Here is a 23,294-nt window from a genome sequence, read left to right as displayed (position 1 = left end):
AACAACAACAACACAAACTCGTGAATTCACAAGATTAATGACTTCCTGCCAGCGTTGTCCTGTTGTCTTTTTTTTTCCTTTGAGCCAGCAGTATTGCCTTCAGTGGTTACATATTTCATATTCTTTACAGATCTCCATCACCTGCTCTATCACCAGGTGTCTCTGACTGGAGTAGGTGGGACTCAATCTATTTTATGAGCAAGAAGAGTGATGTAGCAAACACCCCCTTTCACATAAGCACACATACAGCCTGAAGTAGAAAGGCCTTCCTAACAAAGAAAGCTGACATTGTGGTAGCTGTTATCTCTGAAATTTTAGGTTATGGCTGGCTCTGTGTCAAACTTTCTCCTGGGCTTCGTGTGGGAACACAACAATGTCGCTTCTACATATTTGACAGCAGAGTCTGAAATTACACCTGTCAACCATTTCTTCCTTTTCAAGGACAAGAAGTCACTGATTTATCAGATTCTATGTGTAAAAATGAGTATACTGGATTTCTAAAGTGATAATATGATATGGCCAATGTCTTCTTGTAGGAAGTATTATTGTTAATAATAGCTTGACAGGTAAAACCTTTGATTTTTGTAAATAAGATAAAGCGTAGCCGTCTTTACTGTTTATTTACAGCACACACAGCCAAATTAACAGTTGATCTCTGAGAAAACAACTTAATTTTAGTCCACCGGTATTTCAAAAACTTACTATCTTTGTTTCCTTCAGCGTGTTTTGTTTGTGTGACAGCCCAGTCATACCTTTCTCTGCAACGTGGAGACTTTATCTGGGAAGAGGTTCACAATGTAGTGTTTTCCAAAGAATTGGGAGAGGAGGAAGCACATTGTAGAGCCCGCAGTTGTGAGCACACAGGCAAGCAGCAGTCCTTGATAGGGTCCAAATATAGCTCCCGCAAGAATGTTCTACACAATGACAAATGGAGACCAAAAGCCCGCGTTAATAGGCATCATCTGACACACAGCTCTGTGGCGTCTCTACATGCGAAAGGAGAGAAATACTTTGTGATCTAACACTGGTGTGAAGCCAGTATTTTGGCAGTTCTGCCCACTCAGATTGTCATTTGCATTATCTGAATATTCTTTTATCCTCCGCATTTATTTAAACAAGAGACACAAGCTGCATACCGCATGCTGCCCAAGTGCCTTTTGAATTTTCCTTCATCTTGCATGCAAATGTAATCTTTTCACACCTACAAGATGTGACACTTTTGGCATATTTTAGCCCATGTGTTCTCGTAATGTATTTAAACATACAAAATGCTTCATTAAAAGGATTTTACATGTGTTTTTAAGACAACCAGCACAAGAAATCTACCAGTTTTGTGCTCATCACAATGCTTGCCTTATCATCCTGGATCTATCTGTACACAGGACATTACCTTACCAGGAATGAGGATCCAGGAATAGCAAAGGACTGCTTGTAGAGATAAGCACTGCAGAAGAGGAGCAGGACATATCCAGTGTGCTCTGTCTTGTAGAACTGCAAGAGTTCAGCGAGTTCCCGGAGCTCCTCCAAGTCTGAAGGGAACTTTAACCTGTGAGAACATTCACATTTAAGTTAGTCATTTCTGTCAGGCCAGTTTCATGTTCACAGAAAGACCGGCAGCACAGAAAAAATATCATTGTGATCAAAAATGTTTTAACTTAAAGTTACTTTTAGATTTAAATAGCCAAAAGAGTAACCCATGTGATTGCTGATGGGACTACAAACATGGTTCTATACCTATACTTATCTGCTAAAACTGATACCAAAACAGTCTTTTTACATCACTTAAAAAACTAAGCTATTTTTTAAAGAAACTGCAATTTTTTCTAACTACCATCTGTTTTACTATTGACAAATCTCACTTCAATCCAAGATAAGTACAAAGAATGAAGTGAGTTTCTTTGAAAAGTTCATTCTTTGTGAGACAGAGTCAAACAGTTAGCATCACACTGTTGCTGCAGATTTTGTCAGCTGCACATTTATGGATGCAAATATCCCATCCCACCACATCCCAGAGGTGCTCTATTAGATTGAGATCTGGTGACTGTGGAGGCCATTTGAGTGCAATGACCTAATTTTCATGTTGAAGAAACCAGATTTAGTGTATCTGACACAGTGCATTATTCTTCTGGAAGAAGACAATGGACACACTGCTGCTATAAAGGAAAGAACCTGGTCAACAATGACACTCAGGTAGGCTGTGGTGATAAACAATGGTCAGCTGGTACAAAAGTACCCAGAGGGTGCTGAAAAATCTGCTTTGAATTCCAGCATCAGTTTCCTTTTCCTATGTAATCTTCTGCCCTGTAGCCCATCTGATTCAGGGCTTGATGTGCTGTGAGAACAAGCCATGTTCACCCAGAGAACTGACACTCACACCGTGTGATTGGCTGATTATACATTTGTGTTAACAAGCAGTCAAAAAGTGTACCTAATGAGCAAAAGTATTATTTTAGGCTAATGAATGATATGAGGATCCCATTACACCTCTTTCTATGAAGTATCTGAATGACACAAACACCGGAAGGTTTCCTCACTCAAAAATGGGACCTCGCTTGAAAACTTGAATGCTCTGCATGTAATTTAGAGTCCTGGCTTGGTGCAACTTTTATATGGGAAAAATCGTGACTTGGTTTGGGATGACACAGCTTTGAGCGTGTTCTTTTTCATTCATTACCAAAACTACACTTCAGTGGGGAAAAAAAGGTTGAGCCTAGATAAACGCAAAATAATGCAGGAAGAGCTGGACACTGTTAATCTACTGTATTAAAACCAAATTACATTTCTACAGTAAACAACAACACAGCACTTGTCAATTATGACCTGATGATAACCCTCACAAGTTAAAACAGAAGCAAAAACTGGACTTGCTGTTTTAACTTTAGCTTTTCCAAAAGAGGCTTCAGTTAGAGTTAGGGGGGTTAAAAGCCTGCACATACGCTGCCTGTGCCTTATGAGCTGCATGCTAACATTAGCTTACTAGTGACCCAGCAGGGTCCAATTTAAATAAAGCTAAATTATGCACAGCATATAACAAAGCCCCAAACTATGGGTTACCAGCCAGCGGCTAAATATACCAGTCACCTGCTGGGTTCTTCTTCGTCTAAGGAGTCGCCGGGCTGCTGCTGTTGCTCCTCGGACACATGTCCAGCCTCGGCGCTCCGGACAGAACGCTTTCTTGGTCCCGCGGGGAGGTACAAGGACAGGGAATATAGATACAAGCTGGCTGCGGCGACAACCGTAATTAGTCCTACGAGTGAACGCATGTTCCCCTGAGTTTGATAGCCAGAAAAAAGCTTCACGTCCCGGTTGCTGTCAGCGAGAATAGCAACGGCAAGCAACGGCAAGAAGCGGCAACCAACCGCCGCAGTGACGTCACATCCCCATGTCAATAGAACAGTTAAAATATTCAAATTACTAACCCACTAGCACCCACAAGTATATCTTATAATTTAATCGTCAGATTAAAGTACATATCAATAATATAAAAGGCGGGGGAAAATAATTATTTATATTCTCTGCTTCCGGTAGGGGGCGATAAGCGCGAGTGTTTGCCGTAGAAGAAGAGCGTTTGTTTACACGGAGGGGGAGGAAGTGTGACAAAGGTGATGAAGGATTGCTAACTGGATTAAAGTCAAGTTTCAAAGTTCAGTCTGCACTGCAAAAAAGAGAGTGCGACAACTCCAAGTATTCCTTCGACACCATGGCTCAGTACACTCGCGTTTCGGGATCCGTGGGCTTGATCACTCTCCAAAGTCCTCCCGTTAATGCACTCAGGTGAGCCGATTTAATGAACTTGGTCTGCACAACTTCTTATACTGCATTTTTCTATTTTTTAGCGTGTCTCGTAATGCGAAATCACATGTGCCTGATTGATTTTATATACAGTAGAGCTGTAGCTGCAACAGCAATTTGCAGCTTACACAAGAACAAGTAGAAGAGTCGAAAGTAGAAATCACGAAAGAGAGCTTTGTGCACCAGAAGATAGTAACTCAGGTGTTTTACCAGAGGGTGGCGTCAGAGAGAGTGATCCTCTGATTGCTGTTGTAAATGGCTTGAACCATAATCTGTCAAACATGAGTGATATCAAGTCTTTCTGTGCCAAAGTTGAAGTGACTGTTATGTCCTTTATTTATCCAGTAAAAAGACTTATCATACTTAATGTTTTTTTAAATAAATCTGGCCAAGAGGGAAGTAGAAAATTAAAACAAATACCATATTAGTTGTATAAAGATATTTTAATTTGCCATAAAGAAGTGGATTGCTTATAATGTAGAGCGCAGAGTCGCTACTTGCAAAACAGGTCCTTTGTTTATTTTATATACACCCCTTTATAAACCCTGGTGTCTACAGCCTGTTTACAAATAGACACAAAGGTTTTGTAGTTGGTACTTTTTATAGACGGCTGTCTCATCATGCAGATTATTCCTAAACTGGCAGCTGCCATTCTTCTGCATATAGAGTCAGTAGGTTTTCATACCTTTAAGTACATTTTAGTGATCGGTTAATCTCATTCACGGCATTTACTTCAGGGTGATTTATTACCACCGCTGCTTTAGGAACAGCTTGAGGCTTAATACATTACAACAGAGAACTGTGATTAATTAACAGCTCACTAAAAACTCACCCAACCACAGTGTGATCTACTGGACCCTGGAACCTTTACTGGACCTCACAAGTTTACTTTAAGTCACTTAAGCTGTAGCAATAAATGAATCTATTTACTCCCTAGTTATGCTATCGTTGCCCTGTTTTATAGACATTTTCTCATCTTGTTGTTGGTTTTTTTTAATTTTTATTCTATTCTGATGTGTACCATAACGGGAAATCGACTGTATGATGCATTTTATTAGCTTCGTAAGATAAAATTATCAAAAAATAAAGTACATAGATGATAATTATCAAAGTTTATACTGCTGTGCCTGTATTTGTTACATGCTTTTATTTTAAATTTGTGAAGAAGGGCTACAGCAGAACAGTTTACTGTTAAGTTTCAAATTTCACAAAGGGTGGAAAAAAAGGCCAAATAAAGTCGTGACTTTTTCCTCATGCAGTGCAGCGGTGAGGCAAGGCATTGTGGACTTGATGCAGAGAGCACTCAGTGAGCCAGAAGTGAAGTCTGTGGTCATCTGTGGCCAGAATGGGATATTCTGTGGGGGTATGCACATTTATTTTTTTATTTTTTTATTTTTTATTTTATAATGTAAGTGTCTCTGTCTGCCCATCTTCTTTCACTTATCCTATTGAAATTATTTTTTAAAGTATATTTTAAAAACATGCTCCATGACAGATTGGATCAAGTTGATCCCACTTTGTTCTTCTGGTGTTTTCCCTTCAATTTGAGTTCCCTTCAGAGTGGGCACCTCGAGTCCCTAAAAAGGGAACAAAGTAAAAAAAAAAAAGGCCTGTATTTATATAGCGCTTTTCTAGTCCCTAAGGACCCCAAAGCGCTTTACATATCCAGTCATCCACCCATTCACGCACACACACACGCACGCACACTGGTGATGGTAAGCTACATTGTAGCCACAGCCACCCTGGGGCGCACTGACAGAGGCGCCCCAGGGTGGCTGTGTCAGTGAAGTTCACAAGCAACCAAACATATTAGTGATACTCTAACAAAATAAACACATTTTCAGTAGGTTTTTTTTTTGCCCTTTTTATTAATTTAATGTTAATATTCCATCATTAAAAGGTGATTTGTTGCATACACATAATGCAGTAAACAATACAATACATGGCATTTGCAGGTGTAAACACAAAAGCAAAACCAGAAGTAAATAATTTCACATAGAAATAATCCTAAACTGTACATTTTTCAACTATTTGTGTCATTATGTCCACCATCATTTAACTTGGAGCTTATTTGCTTAACCGTTGTGTTTCATTCTATAAAATATGAAAAATAGAGAAACGTGCTTTTTTTCTCAACTAGAACCCAAATATGTCTGTCAGACAAGGTTGAGAAAAGTAGAAAAGAGCTACACAAAATAATGAATTGCTGATCTGCATATCATGACCTTTCTTTCTCCAAGTTTCTGATCATTTTGTCGATTTGAATTTATGCAACAGGAGCAGACATCAAGGAGTTTGGGGGACAGATGTCTGGGCCTCCCCTGATACCGATGATCCACGCCATCGAGGCTGCTTCCAAGCCCGTGGTGGCAGCTATAGAGGGGATCGCTTTAGGTGGAGGCCTTGAGTTGGCACTTGGCTGTCATTATCGGATCGCACACTCTAAAGTTAGTTCATGCTTCAGATCTCTGTCCCTGTCAGCCAGTGTCTCTTTAATGTCAGCGATGTAACGCATCGATGTCTGTCAGTATCTGAGAGCATGTTGTGAAGCTTTTGCATAATAATGTTGTTGTTTTTTTTTTTAAATAAATTTGCAAATGACTAGAAAAAGAGTGAGTTTGTCTGTCAGACTTGAAAAGCTTCTTATCTGTCCAGAATACATTTGATATTTATGTCACTCACAGAAGCCAGGCAGAATAACACATATCATATTCAAAGAATATTTCCAGAAACATTTTTCTCTAATGTCTAAACCTCCACAGTTTAGTACGTCCCGTTTATCAAATTTTGTGCCTTTATGTCTTTTCAGGCCAGAGTGGGACTTCCAGAGGTGACTCTGGGGCTGCTGCCTGGTGCAGGGGGAAGCCAACGTTTGCCGAGGCTCATCGGTGTCCCGGCTGCCTTGGACCTCATCACCACAGGTAGCAGAAAGAAGTTAACACTGTCTGACTTTGATTAATAACGTTTCCTAAACTTGGCGACTCCCAGCAACTTTTGGTTTCTGAAGAAGAGCACGCCCTAAAACGTTTGATAATAAAGCACCCAGACGTGTCACTGTATGCAGTCCTGCTAAAAACTAATGAGAAACTATTCAGTAGCTTGTAGAACCGCCTATAGAGGCAATAGTTTGACTTTATAGCCTCTCACATCATGTGTTTACAACATTGCTTCATTTCATTGAGGTTTGCTGGCATTTGAGTATACAGAGCTCTCTTATGGTCTCAACACAGCATATTAGTCACTGGGCCTACAGCAAGTGTTGTAGATTTGCTGTTGTGGTTGGGCTCATCGTCCAGTTCAATGACCCAATTTTGGCCGAGCTTTAGCTCACGGACAGAGAGCCTCATATTTGACTCTAGAATACTTTGGTATACAGAGTCTGAATGATCAGCCCTTCACCACAGTGGTTAACTGTTGTTGTGAGGTGTTTGTGCTGATTTGCTGTGTTTTGTTTTCTGTGCATTATGACCAAACATCTCCACTTTGTCTTGTTTGTCCAAATCACATTGTTCCAGAAGTCTTATGTTTTGTTCAGATGCAATTCTGCAAATAGAGCCGTGCTGCCTCTGGAGAGAAGAGGCTTTCTCCTGGAAACCAAACAAGTCATATTTGTTCAGTGTGTCTCTGATTGTACAACCATGACTTTAATATTTAACGAGCAAACTAAGGCCTAAGATGTTGCTCTTAAGTTGGTTTATTTTATTTTCTTATTTTTTGCTGTTTCTCTAATTGTTGCACGCTGTGACCTTGAGGTGAATTTGTTTGGATGTTGGCAGTCTACCAAAGCTCCTGCTTTCATAGAAATGCTCACACTTGCTAATGATCATTTATTTAACTGTATTTGATTAGCAGCACCTGTCTGCTGCTTACCCCTGTAATTCCTATGGAAACAGCAAGGGTTTTTTCTTTTTTCACATGTGACTGAAAATAAAATCAAAATAAACCAGGAGACAGTTTACATTGATGACCAGCAGAGGTCAGCGTGAATTAACGTTTTACTATGTGATGCTGCAGGAGCGATTCACTGCCCTGTTCAGAATGTCTGAAATGTTCCTCACAAACTATAATTCTTCATCTTTTGATTTTTTTTAAAAGTCTATTTTACTCTATTATGCTATTTAGTTTTGTGAGACGTTGCCTTTATTTAACTAAAACAGGAGATGCTGTGGTTTTAAGCTAAGCGTCTAAATGCCAAGGTCACCTGAAACGGTCATCATTAATTCATATTATGTTCATCGTATCATTCATATGGAGCCTTGACGACACTCATGTCTCCCACAGGTCGCCACGTGACTGCCGCAGAGGCACTGAAATTCGGATTAGTGGACCAGATTACTGATCACAACACTGTGAATGTAGCTGTGAAGTTTGCCCAGCGAGTCGCAGGTGAGATGTGGATGAAGGGGAAAAAAGAAGCAAATGGTACTCACTGGCTTATTATACTCTCTCTCTTCACTGGTTTAAAAATTGATTCTGTGGAAGCAGGGAAGAAATTCCACCTAGAGCAGTTATTTTAGGCGAGTCTGACATCAAGAAGCGCTGATATGTAGGTTGTGGAAGTAAAAGGAAGGAGAAAATGCAGCAGCCAGATCCTTCACCACAGAAGCCATAAATGTTTCATGGATCTGTCAGATGTGCTCTGATGTCTTCACTGCTTTTGCTGTATTATTCAGAAGGGCGAAAAGGGACAAACTTTCCTAGAATATTCATAACGGGCCTCATCTCACCAGTCATTTTGGAGGATGAGGATTTCCCCCACACGTGCGTACCAGCCTCATTTACTCGCTGAATGGGCTGCGAAGTGTGCCACATCCCTGTAGTTTAGGATGATTTATCAGTCAGTGGAAAGAGCGGCCCATTCATATTTGCTAGATGGTGATAAATAGTGACAGAAAGCATTGGTAGACTCAGCCTGAATGAAAAAGTATGACAAAATTTTTCAGTCATCTAGTTTACTTTTTGGAAAAAAGCCTCAATTTTTACCGGTCTTTGCGCTAAGCTAAGCAACCTCATATTAGGCATACAGCCACAAGTACTATGAAACCTTTCATCCAACACTCAGCAAGAAAGCGGAGAGGCATATCAGAATGTCCTATTCCCTTTATTCATTTGAGCATTTATGAGTGCTATATTCCCTCTAGTGCTGCAGAATAATGCACACACCACCCACTCTGCTGTGTGGTTCGGTGAGGGGAAGGTACATTTTGTTTAGTCCTGCCTCGGCATAGCCCTGCGAGAGCTTATGTTTCTTCTCCACGAAAGGAACGTGAGATGATGTTTTCATGACTACCCTGTAGGGTGCGTGCTAGATTTTTTTTTTTTTTTTTTGATTTATTTATTTTTATTCCAGAGATGTCATCTTCATCTCTGGTGAGATTTCTTGGCAGTGACGGCTCATTTCGAAGGCATTTATGTTGGCAGCAATCTCACTACATCTGCACAAAACGTCAACAGTTAAGTCTTTAGGTTTGATTTACAATCAAAAGATGATTACAGTCTTGTGCTTTTTTTTAAAAAAAAACATTTTTTTTTACACAAATGTTTTTGGTTTTTTTCCCTCCGCACTCTACTGCCAAGTTGACTTTGAGTGGGTGAGGAAGTGAGTGTTGTTGGTAAAGCCGAGGCTTAGAGTGAGTCAGACGGAGAAGCCAACGGCGTACAAGATGGGAGATTTGAGGAGATCGGGCCGAATCTGTGGAGGTTTTAACAGATATTCCAGTCTTTTAGGTTGATTAGCAGGGGTGTTAAGTAGGGACGAGAAATGTGCAATTAAATTTACAAACCGAGCGTGACTGTTTGTGACATCGAGACGCGCAGCTGACGACACCCACGGAGTACAATCAGTCTGTGCACACAGTGTGTGGGTACATATTTATCCAAAGAGCAGTTGCACTTAAACTGATGCACGTGTGGCCTCGCAGATGTACACACACACACACTCACAACACACACACACCATATACACGCAAGCTCGCGAGTCGAGGCTGGTGACGAGATTAACTTTTTTACCCCAGCGGTTGCAACATCTGTCCCGCTACATCTGTGAGGACGGCCAGGATTCCCAACCGCTGCGCAACAAATCCACAGCTCGACCATTTACAGATTAAGCGCTTCAATAATACTCTCCTAAATTACACAGGAATCGCATTGCACTGACACACAATACTTCACAGACATTTATTGTAGACAGAATGTGCATTAAACTGGTTTAAAATGACCCTCATAAGTCATTCCACACTTACAGTATGTTGTTTTAGGCAAAATACCTCCTTATTGGACTAAGTGGATACTCATAATCAAATATGGCCACTGTCCCTTTAAGCTTTGCCATGGTGACCCAGTTTCTGGCCCAGACCCATGGCTGAGTGTAATTCAGTGGAGCTGTGAAGGATTCTGACTACTGTCCCATGTAATCACGTCAGAGGAGACAGGAATGGGAATTAAGATTTTTAACAAGGTTTTAGCCGAGTGGTCATCTTCTTCACAGTCATTGTTCCTCAGGCTTGAACACATCAGATGGGAAATCTTACGTTTGAAAGTTTTAGTATCTTTATATTAAATCTTTTCATGTAATTTGGCTTGTGGGGGGAGAAATGATGTTGCTCAAAGGATTGCGAATTCAGTTTATCCCCCCCTCTCTTCTTTGCTCTCACAGTTGGAAATTTACCTGCTATTTTGTCTGTTTTGCTTTTCATTCTGTTTCAGATCTGCGTTATTCAAGGTGAATGGTAACAGTAAACTGGCAAGGTCCCTCCCATTATCTGGGAATGGTCTGTCAAAACCCTCTGCATGTATAAGCTACCGGGCTATCTAGTGATTGAGTGGATGAGTGTGCCTGAAAAACCAATTACACCTGGACTGTGTGTGCTGAGTGCTGGTTGACAAATTTGAGAAAGTGGAAAAGAGTGGTACCTCTGGAAGATGGGAGGCACTTTTCGGTTTGAAAAGTTGAATTGTGCAGAGGCATCTGCACAGAAATCAGAAATGTAATTGCAGACTACAGGTTTAGCTGTCAGAAGTGTGACGAAGCTGAAAACAGGCGATCATTCGGCTGGGGTCACATCGTCCTTTTTTTCTTTCTTTCTCTTTTTTTTTCCCCCCCTGCAGATCAGCCGCTGGATGCACGTCGTATAAGCACGCATCCGTGTCTGTGCCCCTCTGATGTGGCTGTTCTGTTTGAGGAAGTGATGCAGAGGGTGCGCCGGACTGCCCGTGGAGCCATAGCACCAATTGCGTGTGTCCAGGCGGTGCGCGCAGCGGCCACCCTGCCCTACAATCAGGGAATGGAGCGGGAGAGAGAGCTGATGGCTACTCTCTTCACCTCTGGCCAGGCCCGCGCTCTGCAGTACTTTTTCTTTGCTCAGAGAGCCGTCGGCAGGTGGAGCATGCCCAGTGGAGCCCGCTGGGATACGAGCAAGCCCAGGCCTGTACATAAAGCAGCTGTGATTGGTAAGGGCTTTTGTGGCTTTTAATTTCTACTTGTCCCAAGCTTTTCATTTATCACAAGCACGTTGACTCATCTCACTATCCGAGTGGCATCTCCACATCCAGGTTGCCTATGGAAACTAAGCCCTTGTTTACACTTCAGCTGAGTTTTAATGGATGTCTCTTCCCTGCCGCGAGGCTTGGATGTATGACAATCTGGATATGTGAAGCTCAGCAGCTTGTGTATTAAAATTGCAGGCTTTGGAAAAACGCTATGCTGCCAACGTAAAACTATTTACAGTCTTGCATTGCACAAAATGTTCCGTGTATATATTTATATCCTGTAATTTAACAGAAATGTCTCTGGCATTTGCATGGCTGTTGGTTCCGATATTTTTTTTCCCCCCCTATAGTCAGCGTGATTTTTGGTTTTGTTTTGTTTTTTTGTCGTTTCAGGTCTTGGCACCATGGGAAGAGGCATAACTGTTGCCCTTGCACAGGCAGGGTTCTCTGTGGTAGCTGTGGAGACTCAAGAGAAGCAGCTGATGGAGGCGAAGCAGGCAATATCAGGCATGTTGGAGCGAGGGGCTAAGAGACGTGGGGTCGCTCCTGCTCTAGACAAGATCAATTACGGCCGTAACATCCAGTCGGTAGCAGATGTCGACCTTGTCATCGAAGCTGTGTTTGAGGACATGGCTCTGAAAAAGAAGGTCTTTCAGCAGCTGTCCGCTGTTTGTAAACCTAGCACGTTCCTGTGCTCAAACACCTCTGGATTAGATATCGACCAGCTGGCCTGTCAAACCCGCAACCCAGAGCTTGTGGTTGGGATGCACTTTTTTGCTCCAGCCCACGTCATGAAGCTGCTGGAGGTGGTTTATGGGCCAAAATCCTCTCCTCTTGCTGTGGCAACTGCCATGCAACTGGGAAAGAAAATTGGGAAAGTCAGTGTGGCGGTTGGAAATTGTCGGGGTTTTGTGGGGAACCGCATGCTGAAGCCGTATTTGGAACAAGCCCTCTTCTTGTTGGAAGAGGGAGCCACACCTGAGTTTGTGGATCAAGTGCTGGAGGAGTTTGGGTTTGCCATGGGTGTGTTCAGAATGTCTGACCTCTCTGGGCTTGATGTGGGCTGGAAAGTGAGGCTGGCTGATGGCTTGGCAATGCCCGACCCGACAATGGGACAGCCAACGAGGCTCCGACAAGGTCGTAGGTACAGCCCCCTGGGAGACCTGCTCTGCGAGCAGGGACGGTTTGGTCAGAAAACAGGCAGAGGGTGGTATCAGTATGATAAACCTGGCAGTCAGGTGGCTAAGCCTGACCCTTGGTTGCACAGCTTCCTGGATGAGTACCGAGCCCGGCACGCTTTGGTGGCACACCGCATAGACCACCAGGAGGTGCTGGAGCGCTGCCTCTATTCCATGATCAATGAGGGCTTCCGCATCCTGGAGGACGGAATAGCCGCGGGGCCTGAAGACATCGACGTCATTTACGTGTTTGGCTACAGCTGGCCTAGACACCGCGGAGGCCCCATGTTTTACGCTGCCACAGTTGGCCTAAACAAGGTCCTTGAGAGGCTCGAGCACTACTACCAGGCTCACCCTGATGTGCCCAGCCTGCAGCCCTGCCACTTGCTCAGGAAGCTGGTGGCCAGCGGCAGCCCACCAATCCAAAAGTGGAGGGAAGTGATTAAGAAAGTCCGCAGCCAGCTGTAAACAACATTTCAACTTTAATGTGTTAATGCACTTCTGAGTTTACAAGCTGATTAAATGTTGACTTGCATAATCAAATAATAAGAAGCACCTGTAAAACTAAATGCATTTACCTTAAACCAAAAAAAGACCTCCTGTCTTTGCCAACCGCATTTGTTTTTTATCGTGACAGGAAAATTGCTCACCTCATAGATGAATATGTTCAACATGAAATACTAATAAAAACAGTGTCTATTGTGTATTAGTAGCAGTAATAAAGATTGATACAATAGATTGATCCAAAAAATTAATAGTGCAAATTTTCAGGAGTAAAACAGCATGTGCTTTAAGGAAAATTAACCATAATTTGGAAAAATAAACTGAAAGAAAAGTGTGACGGGAGTAGATGAACAGCACAGTACTGGGGATATTTGCAGGAAGCAAGTCATCTTGGTGTACGTGAAATGTCAGCTGATAAGAATAACAGAAGGAAGAAATTATACATCTTCAGCAGAGATGGATGACTGCGGGGAGGAGGGACCTCCTGTGGCGTTCAGCAAAGCACTTAGTCATTCTGTCTCTGGTGGACCAGACCACTGTGGAGAGGCTGGGCAGTGTTGTCTGTAGATAGACAGACAGATACTTTATTGTCCCCATGGGGGAAGTATGACTTGGACACTGCAAAGCCAGACCCCTCAACAAATATGGGCACTCGGCACCAACAGATACAGATTTAAAAGCCCAAAGGATAAGAACATCACTCAGACTGGATTTGAACTGCAGCCTGGTTTTATTTTGATCTTACTGACAGTTTGTACAGTTTGACTGTATTATCATTTCTTATATTTTGTCTACTTTATTCACACACGGAGGTGGACACAATACTAGGAGTGGCCACAGTGAAAAACAGACCTGACCAGGCTTTGAAGCCAGCGAATGTATTGCAGCAGATGAAGCTCTACAGAGGAAATAAAACTAATAATTGTGAATAAAATGTCTTTACTTAAGTTTGTGCTTTTAAAATTGTTTACCAAAAACATATATGGCACATAATATGCTAACGTTTGAATGTAAATTAACTCTTTGCTTTTCCTGGTTGTCACTAATGATACTGCACAGTATAATCTGACTCTTCCAATAAAGACTTTATACAATCAGGTGTTGATCTGTTGTGATTTATACAAAAAAAGAATGCTTGGTCCTCATTAAAATGATGCAATATCTAAAATCTAAAGTTTATTTAGTCAAATAATGAATCATTAAGGAAAGTGTGATCGTATAAGCTGAATATATATATTTCAATTAAATTAAAAATTTTACATTATATTTATATATGTAACATGTAATCAGATTATTTCAAGCAGGCATTTTGGGGCTTGAATATGTTTAAGTGTAGCGTTGTGCACCGCTTTTATTTGGCTTCACGGGGTTCCACGTCACTTGTCCACAGGGTCTCCTTGGGTCTGTGTTTTCTGCTGACTCAGCCGAAGCGATGACACAGGAGAGCCGGGGGAGACGCGCAACTCTAAATTGCGTTTATAGAAATCAATGGCTCACTCTCAAGTAAATCCCATCCCACGTCCAGCAATGAACAGATGTTCGGGTTGCCACCTAGCGGTAAAAACACTCCACGCTGAGCAGCTGGCTTGTGTTGATGTATTGCTCCATATTCTTTCTTTCTTTCTTTCTTTCTTTCTTTCTTTCTGTATTTATTTATTTATTTGTCCCCGATCCGCAGAGTTTCTGAAACCGTTAATGCACTTAAATAACGCACGCCCATGCGTAGGTGTTAAGAATAAATAGTACGAGATCTAGCAGCAGACTTTCATGAATCAAAACCACCAATCAAAATGCTACTCTTGGGTGAAATGCGGAATATATTAATGTCATAGTCAGACGTTGATCTTTTGAAGTTTTTTTTTTTTGGAGGGTCTGATGAAAGCCTGTGTGTGTGTTTGAAGTGTGCAGAGCAGCTGGCTTTGTGTTTGTGGACTCCTCCCGTTGTGTGATGAAGTTCAGATGCGCGCCGTTGTTCCGTACGCGCGTCACCAGGGGCACAGAGGAGCTTCCCGACGCGAGGGGTGGATGGAGAAATGTGTGGATCACGATCACGGGAGGCTTTGCACATGACTTTACCCATCCCTTGCCTCCTCGTTTGACTGACGCCCTTCGACTTTTACAGGATATGCCGCCACCCTTTGTGTAAACCGAGCTGCTTTGGATTCGCACATCCAGCCACCGTGTTTCGTTTCGCGTCTGTCTTCCAGCAGAGAAGCTCTACGGGGCGACTCGGACCGTAAACATCGCCTCGGTCACTGGCCTTTATGTTGTAGGTTACTCAGAGGAGCCTGAGTGCGTGTTTTATTTTTTCCCCCCTTTGATACAGGAAATGTTGGCATGGCTGCCTCGGGAGCACATAAGTGTCCGAAGAGCGAGAAGTTGGACGAGGCGCAGGCTTTGGCCAAGAGCTGCGCTGGGAGACCAGATTTCCTGCCTTGTGATGGACTCTCCATATGCGCCACGCACAGTCACGGGAAGTGCTTCAAGCTGCACTGGTGCTGTCACTTGGGCTGGTGTCACTGTAAGTTTGTAGTTTATCAGCTGCATTTACTTCAAAGAATCGATTCTCACTATCACCGAAGGCACTGCTGGCAAATGTGCGTGGTATTTGGTTGTTATGTGTATGTGTTTAGTTAAAACCACACAAGCACTGTTGCCTTCCTCCACTGAAAGGCTCAGAATGAGGCAGATATGAACTTTATTTGTTAAACAAGTTATAACGCTTCACAGATTATGTAAAGGTTGTCCGTCAGTCTGATTTCTTACATGCGCCTACAGGCAGCATTGGCTTCCCCTCGGGAGAAGCTGATGTCGTTTCCTGTTATTTGATTGTTTGTTTGGTGTAACTTCTTCATTTTATTGCTGTACTCGCTCCTGTAATACTTCATCATCAGTTTATATGTGATCGAAGTTAATTCTTCCTACCCTTCCTCTTGCTGTATGAATAGTTTATGCCGTCTAGACAATGGAGGCTGAACAATTCATAAATTTACTAGTAGATTTACTACTGTACAGCTCTGCTATTTTTTAAGCTTGTTTTTCAGGCTTTATGAAACTGGTCGACACAGTCTGATGACGCAAACCCGAGTCACCACTTTCATTTCTCTTTTCAGGATGATTCCGTGTTTTATTTTTGAGCAAAAGTCCCGTAAAAGCACACAATGACCAGACACAGTTATTCCCCCATTGACCTACAGTCTGATAATTCACTTCTCTGTGCCACTGCTGTCCAAAAAAAGCAGATCACTCTTTTATTAGACTGGCAGTGAGTGTCGTTAACACTCACTAGGGCAGTAGAATATGTATTAATCCACTGCTGAAAATAGTCCCAGACTAAATCCACTATTTACTCCCGTTTTTTAGTATTATGCCTTAACTGTGAAAATTCCTGAGCCACAGCTGTCTTTGTGACCCATTTTTTTCAAGACAACAGGGAGGACTGTTGGAAGGGCTGAACCCTTTTTTTTTTTTACCTACTGAAAAATGCAATTTGTTGACAACAACAAGAAATGGAATATTTCGCCATCCTTTAATATGTTGTAGCCACAGCCCTCATCACATGCTCACACAAGTATCATGCACTCAACTGCTATTCTTGAGCCACAACACTGAACTCTGCAGCCTTGTAGTAATTTCATTTGTATCGACTATTGCATTGACTGTAATGGGGATGAAGTGCAGGGGTGCAGCTCCACTCGCACACGCACACTTTCCTTTCCTTTCCACTTTGTTTGTGCGCCACGCTCTCCATCTCCATTTGAACCTCGCTCGACCTGACACCCTGAGACCACCGCAGATTCCCAGTAGCTGGGCCTGCACCTGACAGGATGTCCCTCTCTCTGTGCTGCCCTAATTTATCCCCATCTCTGGCTGCCCAGAAAATCCTCAGATCAGTGTAAAACACAATCACCATCTACCCTGCACCACTCACTCTGAGCTTATAGTGTGCAACTGCACAAGTCACATTGTAATCTTTGCTGTGTAATCGTTGGATTTAGACGCCCGCCTCCGTCCGGAATGAGCCAGGCGGTTTTTGAAATATCAGATGTGGCAGAAAAATGATGAATTCCTTCCAGTGTTTATTACAAGCCACATACAGCATTTATGACTCCACGCAAGGCCCATTCTGTGTTTCATCATTTGTCAACATTTAGACTTGCTCCTCCTTTCTGTTTTTGAAATGTTCATCACTCTGACTGAAAGTGTGCCACAAAATGGACACAGAGCTTGTTATGATATAGGAGAAAGAACCAGGCATATCCTAATGGAGCTTCTCACCTTCTCATCTCCTTCCACTGCAATTCAAAGGTTCCCCTCGCACCACGGTGAAAATAAACCAGCTAAGACTGCTGAATCAGGCAGAACCAGGGCACCCGGTGAGAGAAGTACACTAGTACGCCTTCACAAAGCCTTCCTGCTCGGCTCACGCCCTTCTCCTCTAGAAATCCATAATAACACTGGATGCAAAAGCAGGAAATGTTGTAACAGCCTTATCTTGTCACGTTTTCATTTTGAATGTGCCTGCGACGGCCGCCTGGAGTATAAACTTATTCTGAAGCTGATAATTGTGCATTCACCACAGGGAGTCTTGCCGGGCTGCCTTTTTAATTACATTTTTAATAGGTTCCCAGCAAAACAAATACAAAAGGTCACTGCATATGAAGACTCGGCTCAGCAATTTAAATTCACAAACTAAAATTCTTTCCATTATCTCACCTGTAGAGCAGCGTGAGATGATTAGGTGTGACTTAACGCCTGGCTTCTTCTATTTTTATGTGCCTGCTGCAAACTGAACGCATCCACAATGCATTTCTTCCAGTTTTCAATACTCAAAGGACTCAAATCATGTCTGCAGGCTAGCACAGGAAAAATATGTTGGATGGTCTTCCAGTGTTTTCCATTTAGTTGTGGAAACTTTTGACAAAAAACAAAACAAAAACGACCACGGAAAAAAGATGGTGGAAACTAGAATTAGATGTAGGTGGAAGCAATGTTCCCAGCTGGTGACAACATCAGTCCAAGCCTCTCATTAGCAGTAATTAGCTGTGTTTAGTGTCACCGCCAATATGTCATGTCTGATGAGAGCTTTTGCTCAAAGCGACGCTGAAACCACCTGGTCTGAACACTTTTTTTCCCTCCTTCTCTCACTTCTCACACTTTATTCTTTAAGAATTGATTACAATTACCAAGCAGAGCAATGAATTACTCATTATGAAAGCCTAACAGAGTCTGTAATGAGTCCTGAACAGTCTTGTCAGTCTGCTTGTACTCTGCCAGGACTAATTTTGAACTTGTAGATACAAGAAAATGGGATCTTTCTGTCAGGCTCCCAGGGCAGTCTCATCCGTTACACCACGCAGCAGAAGCTCGCAACTATTTCTAAAGGGAAATACAGAGATTTGTTGAATATAGCCCTGTGCTGTATTGACCGGTTTGGTGACGGGTTCAAAATTTATAGCACTGCCAAATCATAAAAAGCTTCACCGATTATAAAGGGATCAATATATTGTCAGCACGGGCCTGAGGGGATGTTTTTGATTGATTGCTCATGTTTAGGATCTGCAGCCCTTCAGTCGCTTTAAATGCTGGTGTATCAGTGATGGATGCAGAGCATCGCTTTTGTTTTAATGGACAGGTTTGTGTTACTGCCATCTGACAAGAATACCTGACCAAGTCGGTTCTGAAAAGACTCCAACTTTGTCGTGTCCTTACTTAATTAATAAGAAGTACGTGTCCACGGGATTCATAATTTCCACGCTCAGTTGTTGCCCATGCAGAGGGCTTCAAATTGTCTTCTTCTTCTTTGCATAGAATTGAGGTTTCGGCTACTTTATTCAAATCGGTGTTTTGATCAAAATGAAGAAGGTTCATAGCATTTCTTCCTTCAAATAGTGCTAGAAGCACAGTTTGCTGAACTATTTGTTATATACAGGAAAGTCTGCACAGCAGCCACTGTGATGGTTTTGATTTTAAATTCGTGGGCAGACAGCACAGGAGCTGTTTGTCCAATCAGATGCAGCTCGGGGTTTGTTGGAGGCTCCAGGAGAGAGAGTGCACCTTTTAGTTCTCTGTCTAGTGGTTTTTCCATTAGTGTGCATTGCTGGAAAGTAACATGAGCCCTTCCTTTAGACTGCTGAAACTTGGAGCTGAACTTTAGAATACATCGTTACAGAGGAAAACACCGCAGCTGGCATGCAGTTACTTTTAACAGGTCCACAATTTAGGTGGCAAATTTGTTGTGATGTGATTTAAAAGGGCAAGAAAAAGCCTTAACTGTTTCTTTTTGTGTGTTTTTATGCATGATGTGATATCTAGAATGCTTCCACGCATTATTTCTTTATTCGTGTTTATTCATTTTTGTTCCATTCCTGGATTTTGCATTAACCGAGGGAAAAGCAATCGACTGTTTCATTAACAAGACACTTTGACAAGTCGCAGAAAGCACACGTGTAAATAATAAAATCAACAATGGCTGAAATTTGTTTAGCTGCTTCGGGCGCATTGATCATGCTGGCTCATTGTCTCTGTAATGGCTTACGGGACACTGGCGTGTAACGGCGCCTTGTTATTAGTTCCTATGGATTCTCCTTAGACTGTAAAGCAGAGTCAAGTAATGGCCAGCAGTTGGGGACCTCTTTGGTTAGACTGTGAAAAAGCCTACAGGAAAAAAAAACCCCTCAAATGGCCTCAGTAGACACCTTCCTGATGATTTCATGGTCTCAACCTCCAGTTTCACATCCTACTGAAAACAACATTATGTTTATTTTGTAAATTACAGTCCCCATTAGAGTTGAAAACAATTATAAAGCAGGGCGGTGATCTATCACGGCTGCATGAGCACCCAGTGTCCCCTGATTTCTCAGAGACATCCCCCGTTCTTTGTGTCTGGTTTTAGAACGAGATGGCACGAACAAAGGGGTGACATCACGGTGGCCACCTACAGCCATTTTTTATATACAGCCTGTGGTTTCTCTTTCTGTGACGGGCCAAAATCTCTGCTATAACAAAGGCTTGCTTTGCTGATTGGTCACTAGAGCATCAATAGATCACTTTTGGCGTGCACAGAATGATTTCATAAGATAATTACAGATTGTTTAAGAGATCGATTCTTGGCCATTGTCGCCAGGAGTGATCAGTATCTCTTTTTAATGGACAAAAAAAGTCTTAAAGGGGAATTCTGTCAATTTTACACATCAGTGTGTGGTTACATATTGCGAGGAGCACTCATGTAAAGGTAAAAAAAATCCCTTTGAATTCCCTTCAGTGCCTCTTGAGTCAGTGTAGGCTGGAGGTGTGCAGTTGAAAAGAAGTGAGCTTGACAGACATCTGTAACCTGCTCCTTATCTCTGCATGTGGCTACATTATCTGCTACCTGCACAACACACTTGAATCTCTAACCAAACTGTCACGTTTGTATTGCATTGACCAGAAAAAAGTATTCTCTAATTAGAATAAATAAAAGAACTGTGTTAAAGCAGTGCAGTGCTAAATCAGTGGAGGGCTTTTCAGTGGTGTACTGTTTTGTGTGCACAGGGACACAGTCAGGAGTGTTTCATTAGGGTTACAGACTAAACAGTGGACTTCCAAGTGGCTGCCTCCGGAGGCATGAAACAGGAAGCACGATGCCGGGTTGGACCGTCCTCTTCCATGAAACCTGAAACTTGTGTTGTTTCCCCCTTAGCGCAGCCCCTTTTTGTTGGCCAGATTTAAACACAAAGAGCAGCGGATGTTGGAGCCTGTAGTATCCGCTGGCCGACTGGGCGCAGCAGCTGTTATGAGGAATGATAACAATCTGCTAAAATAATTGTTTTTGTTCGATGGGTTTTGCCAACATGCTGCTTTGAACTGGTATGTGGCACATTCAGTGGGCTACGTAAAGCCGGTTGGCTTCAGCTCAAACATGCAAAATATCAAACTGAGGGGGATGTTAATGACTCATTCACTGCTGAGGCTTCGACGTGAGCCAATATCGAAATGACATAATGTGTGTGTGATGCTGACTACATGTTGGGCTTGTCAACAATAATCCAGCTGCAGCTGGTAGGGCAGTAGAAGAGTTGATATTTTTTACAGTGTGATTTTGAAGGGGAGCAGGGGGCTGATGGGCTGCAGGCAGCATTTTCCAGAGAATCTACCTCCTGTATTAAAACAGTCTTTGCAGCCCTCGGCCAGCTACAGGCCCAGGAGAGAGGAGGCGTGCAAGATGGAGACGTGCGGTAGCAGAGGAGTACTCGACTCCCTCCTCTGAGCAATCTGCATCTCCCAGGGATAAGCTGCTTGTTCTTCCACTTCCTTATTAACCTTTTCAACTCTTGAGTTTTACTATAAATAACTTTGCATCTTTATGCAACATTCTTTGTGTACTGGTTTCAACACTTTATCTAGCTAAATAATCACTAAAATAATCCAGATGATGTTTTTTATGTATATATTGAAGATACTTTTCATTCCCTGCTTTCAAATTGAAAAAGCTGCTTTCGTAATTAGAATTTTGTAATGAAAATCTGTTAATTCTTCATTGGCTTATTTACATCTCCTTTAGTTAATGACCTCATTTATATCCCAAATGCTTTTAATCGGTCCCTGGTGAACTTGTTGAGTTTAGCTGGGTTTTAATTGTAACGTGATGAAAAGCTTTTCAGTCGAGAGTCATTCCTCCCCTTCACGAAGTGCAAAGCGTGTCCCGCGCCCGGTCGACCGAGGCTGCCGTCAGCAGAAAAACACAGCGCCCGTGTTTGTGTTGAGAACCTCCCATTGTTTGACACCGAAGGACTGAAACCATCTGACATTCACTGTTGATGTTGCAGCTGTCTGATGGTTTTTTTATGCTGCCAATCTTCATTTGTAGCAGGACAAATTTCTCGTGGCATCATTTTGTCTGTTTGTCTGGGTATCTCTGACAAAAAGGACAAACATATGTTTTTCCCTCTCCACCATTTTCAGGCAGATTTATCTTTAAACCCTCACTATTCAAGGACAACACTGTCACTTTTGTCTTATTGTCTTCAAAATCCAAAACAAACAGCGAGGAACTGATTATATTAACAAGTTTCGCCTGTGTAGATAAAGCTTGTTTTGTTATTACTCCACTTTTCATTCTGTTGCCCTCAAAAAACTGCTAAACAGTGAGTCACAGCATCGCCTGCACGCACACTGCTTTATAATAGTTAATTTAGCTCTTTTCATTTCACAAATGCAAAACGAAAAGAAACACGTTGAATGTTTTTGCTTTGTCCATGAATGAAAAATGTCCCATGCCGGGAGTTTGTACAGCATGTGGTGAATGTTGCAGACTGTCCTTTCTTTGTCGGGACATGTGGTCTTTGTTAGTGCGGAAATACAAACATGCACAGAGCGGGGGCAGCACACGCAGAGGTCACCCAACAACTGACGTCTGACGTTGTCATGCGAGGCCTGCAGCACCGGGCAGCACATTGTTAGAGTACAGCTCAATATCAATAAAGCTGCTCAGACAGAGCTGGTGTCGGTTTCAGTCGTCACTGAGCAGTGTACGTACATACAACCCTATAAAAGCTATTGCTGAGTGCAATATTTATTTTAGTCAGAAAAGAAATGCAAGTTTTATCAATCTTACATAATTTTAATCGCTTGGAAAGCCCAAACATATTCTGTGGGTAGTTTTCGGTTCCGGCCGGATTGGTTTTATACAGGGGCGGGATTGGTAATTGGTTTACCAACGCAAATGAACTCATTTGTACACCTCAAAATTGGCTCAATTTACTGCAGTTTCAAGCCAGTGGTCTCAGAAGACAAAAAATAATAATAATTGTGTGCACAGCATTGTCATCAGTGCGACCAGGCTGGGCTTTTACTATGCTGGGTGCTGGTATTCGTGTCCAAGCATAGTGTAGCTGATATTCACATGTTGGTTTTGTTCTTGCATCGTAATAGTTATATTCTTGTTGTGATGTCATAGCTTTCAAGTGTGGGGAAAAAAAGTCCTTGATTGTATAAAACCCCCCATCAACATTTCACGTGTTTTCTTTATTAATTTATACAATATAATAAATATACTGTCAAGTCAGGTTTGTTGTTAGCCAAGTTTACGTTACTTATGTTGGTTTGCTACAGCCTTTAATAGCACTAGCTAACCCCTTGAACAGTGTTGGTCAAGTTACTTGAAAAAAGTAATCAGTAACTAATTACTGATTACTTCCCCCAAAAAGTAATCCCGTTACTTTACTGATTACTTATTTTCAAAAGTAATTAATTACTTAGTTACTTAGTTACTTATTAAAAACACGATTTACAACCTGAATAGGTGATAAAGCGATAGATCTTTCAGCCCAGTTCTACTTTTTCTGCATAATC

The 23,294-nt window shown here is 42.2% G+C and overlaps 3 protein-coding genes across 5 annotated transcripts in view; 2 read left to right on the top strand and 1 right to left on the bottom strand.

Annotated features, from left to right (window-relative positions):
• Positions 1-3,374, bottom strand: part of tmem41aa (transmembrane protein 41aa) — a 7,779-nt gene extending 4,405 nt beyond the window's left edge. Inside the window, exons 1-3 of the mRNA XM_005723637.2 lie at positions 3,082-3,374; positions 1,396-1,546; positions 753-914 (exon numbers count right to left, since the gene is read on the bottom strand). Coding sequence (XP_005723694.1) covers positions 753-914; positions 1,396-1,546; positions 3,082-3,263 — 495 coding nt within the window. The 5' untranslated portion in view covers positions 3,264-3,374. The remainder of the gene's footprint in view (positions 1-752; positions 915-1,395; positions 1,547-3,081) is intronic.
• Positions 3,339-13,660, top strand: ehhadh (enoyl-CoA, hydratase/3-hydroxyacyl CoA dehydrogenase). Of its 3 annotated transcripts, none has more exons than XM_005723358.1 (8): positions 3,339-3,396; positions 3,529-3,774; positions 5,052-5,155; positions 6,070-6,239; positions 6,602-6,713; positions 8,074-8,178; positions 10,900-11,241; positions 11,674-13,660. In XM_005723358.1, exons 2-8 carry the CDS (start codon positions 3,701-3,703, stop codon positions 12,924-12,926), a joined length of 2,160 nt encoding a protein of 719 aa, XP_005723415.1. In that variant the 5' UTR covers positions 3,339-3,396; positions 3,529-3,700; the 3' UTR covers positions 12,927-13,660. The 3 variants fall into 3 exon arrangements, with proteins under 3 accessions (XP_005723415.1, XP_005723416.1, XP_005723414.1); XM_005723359.1 differs by having other exon boundaries at positions 3,357-3,384; XM_005723357.1 differs by lacking the exon at positions 3,339-3,396 and adding an exon at positions 3,400-3,435.
• A 1,225-nt stretch (positions 13,661-14,885) lies between these two features.
• The window catches only part of zgc:162707 (UPF0524 protein C3orf70 homolog B), a 15,764-nt gene continuing 7,355 nt past the window's right edge, over positions 14,886-23,294 (top strand). The window contains exon 1 of the mRNA XM_005723348.2: positions 14,886-15,483. Within this exon, the coding sequence (XP_005723405.1) occupies positions 15,300-15,483 (184 nt within the window). The 5' untranslated portion in view covers positions 14,886-15,299. The remainder of the gene's footprint in view (positions 15,484-23,294) is intronic.

The sequence above is a fragment of the Pundamilia nyererei genome, unplaced genomic scaffold, assembly GCF_000239375.1.
Source record: "Pundamilia nyererei isolate P.nyererei 1_Seehausen unplaced genomic scaffold, PunNye1.0 scaffold00009, whole genome shotgun sequence".
In the NCBI taxonomy this organism is placed as follows: Eukaryota; Metazoa; Chordata; class Actinopteri; order Cichliformes; family Cichlidae; genus Pundamilia; species Pundamilia nyererei.
This window is presented reverse-complemented; position numbering and strand designations above follow the sequence as displayed.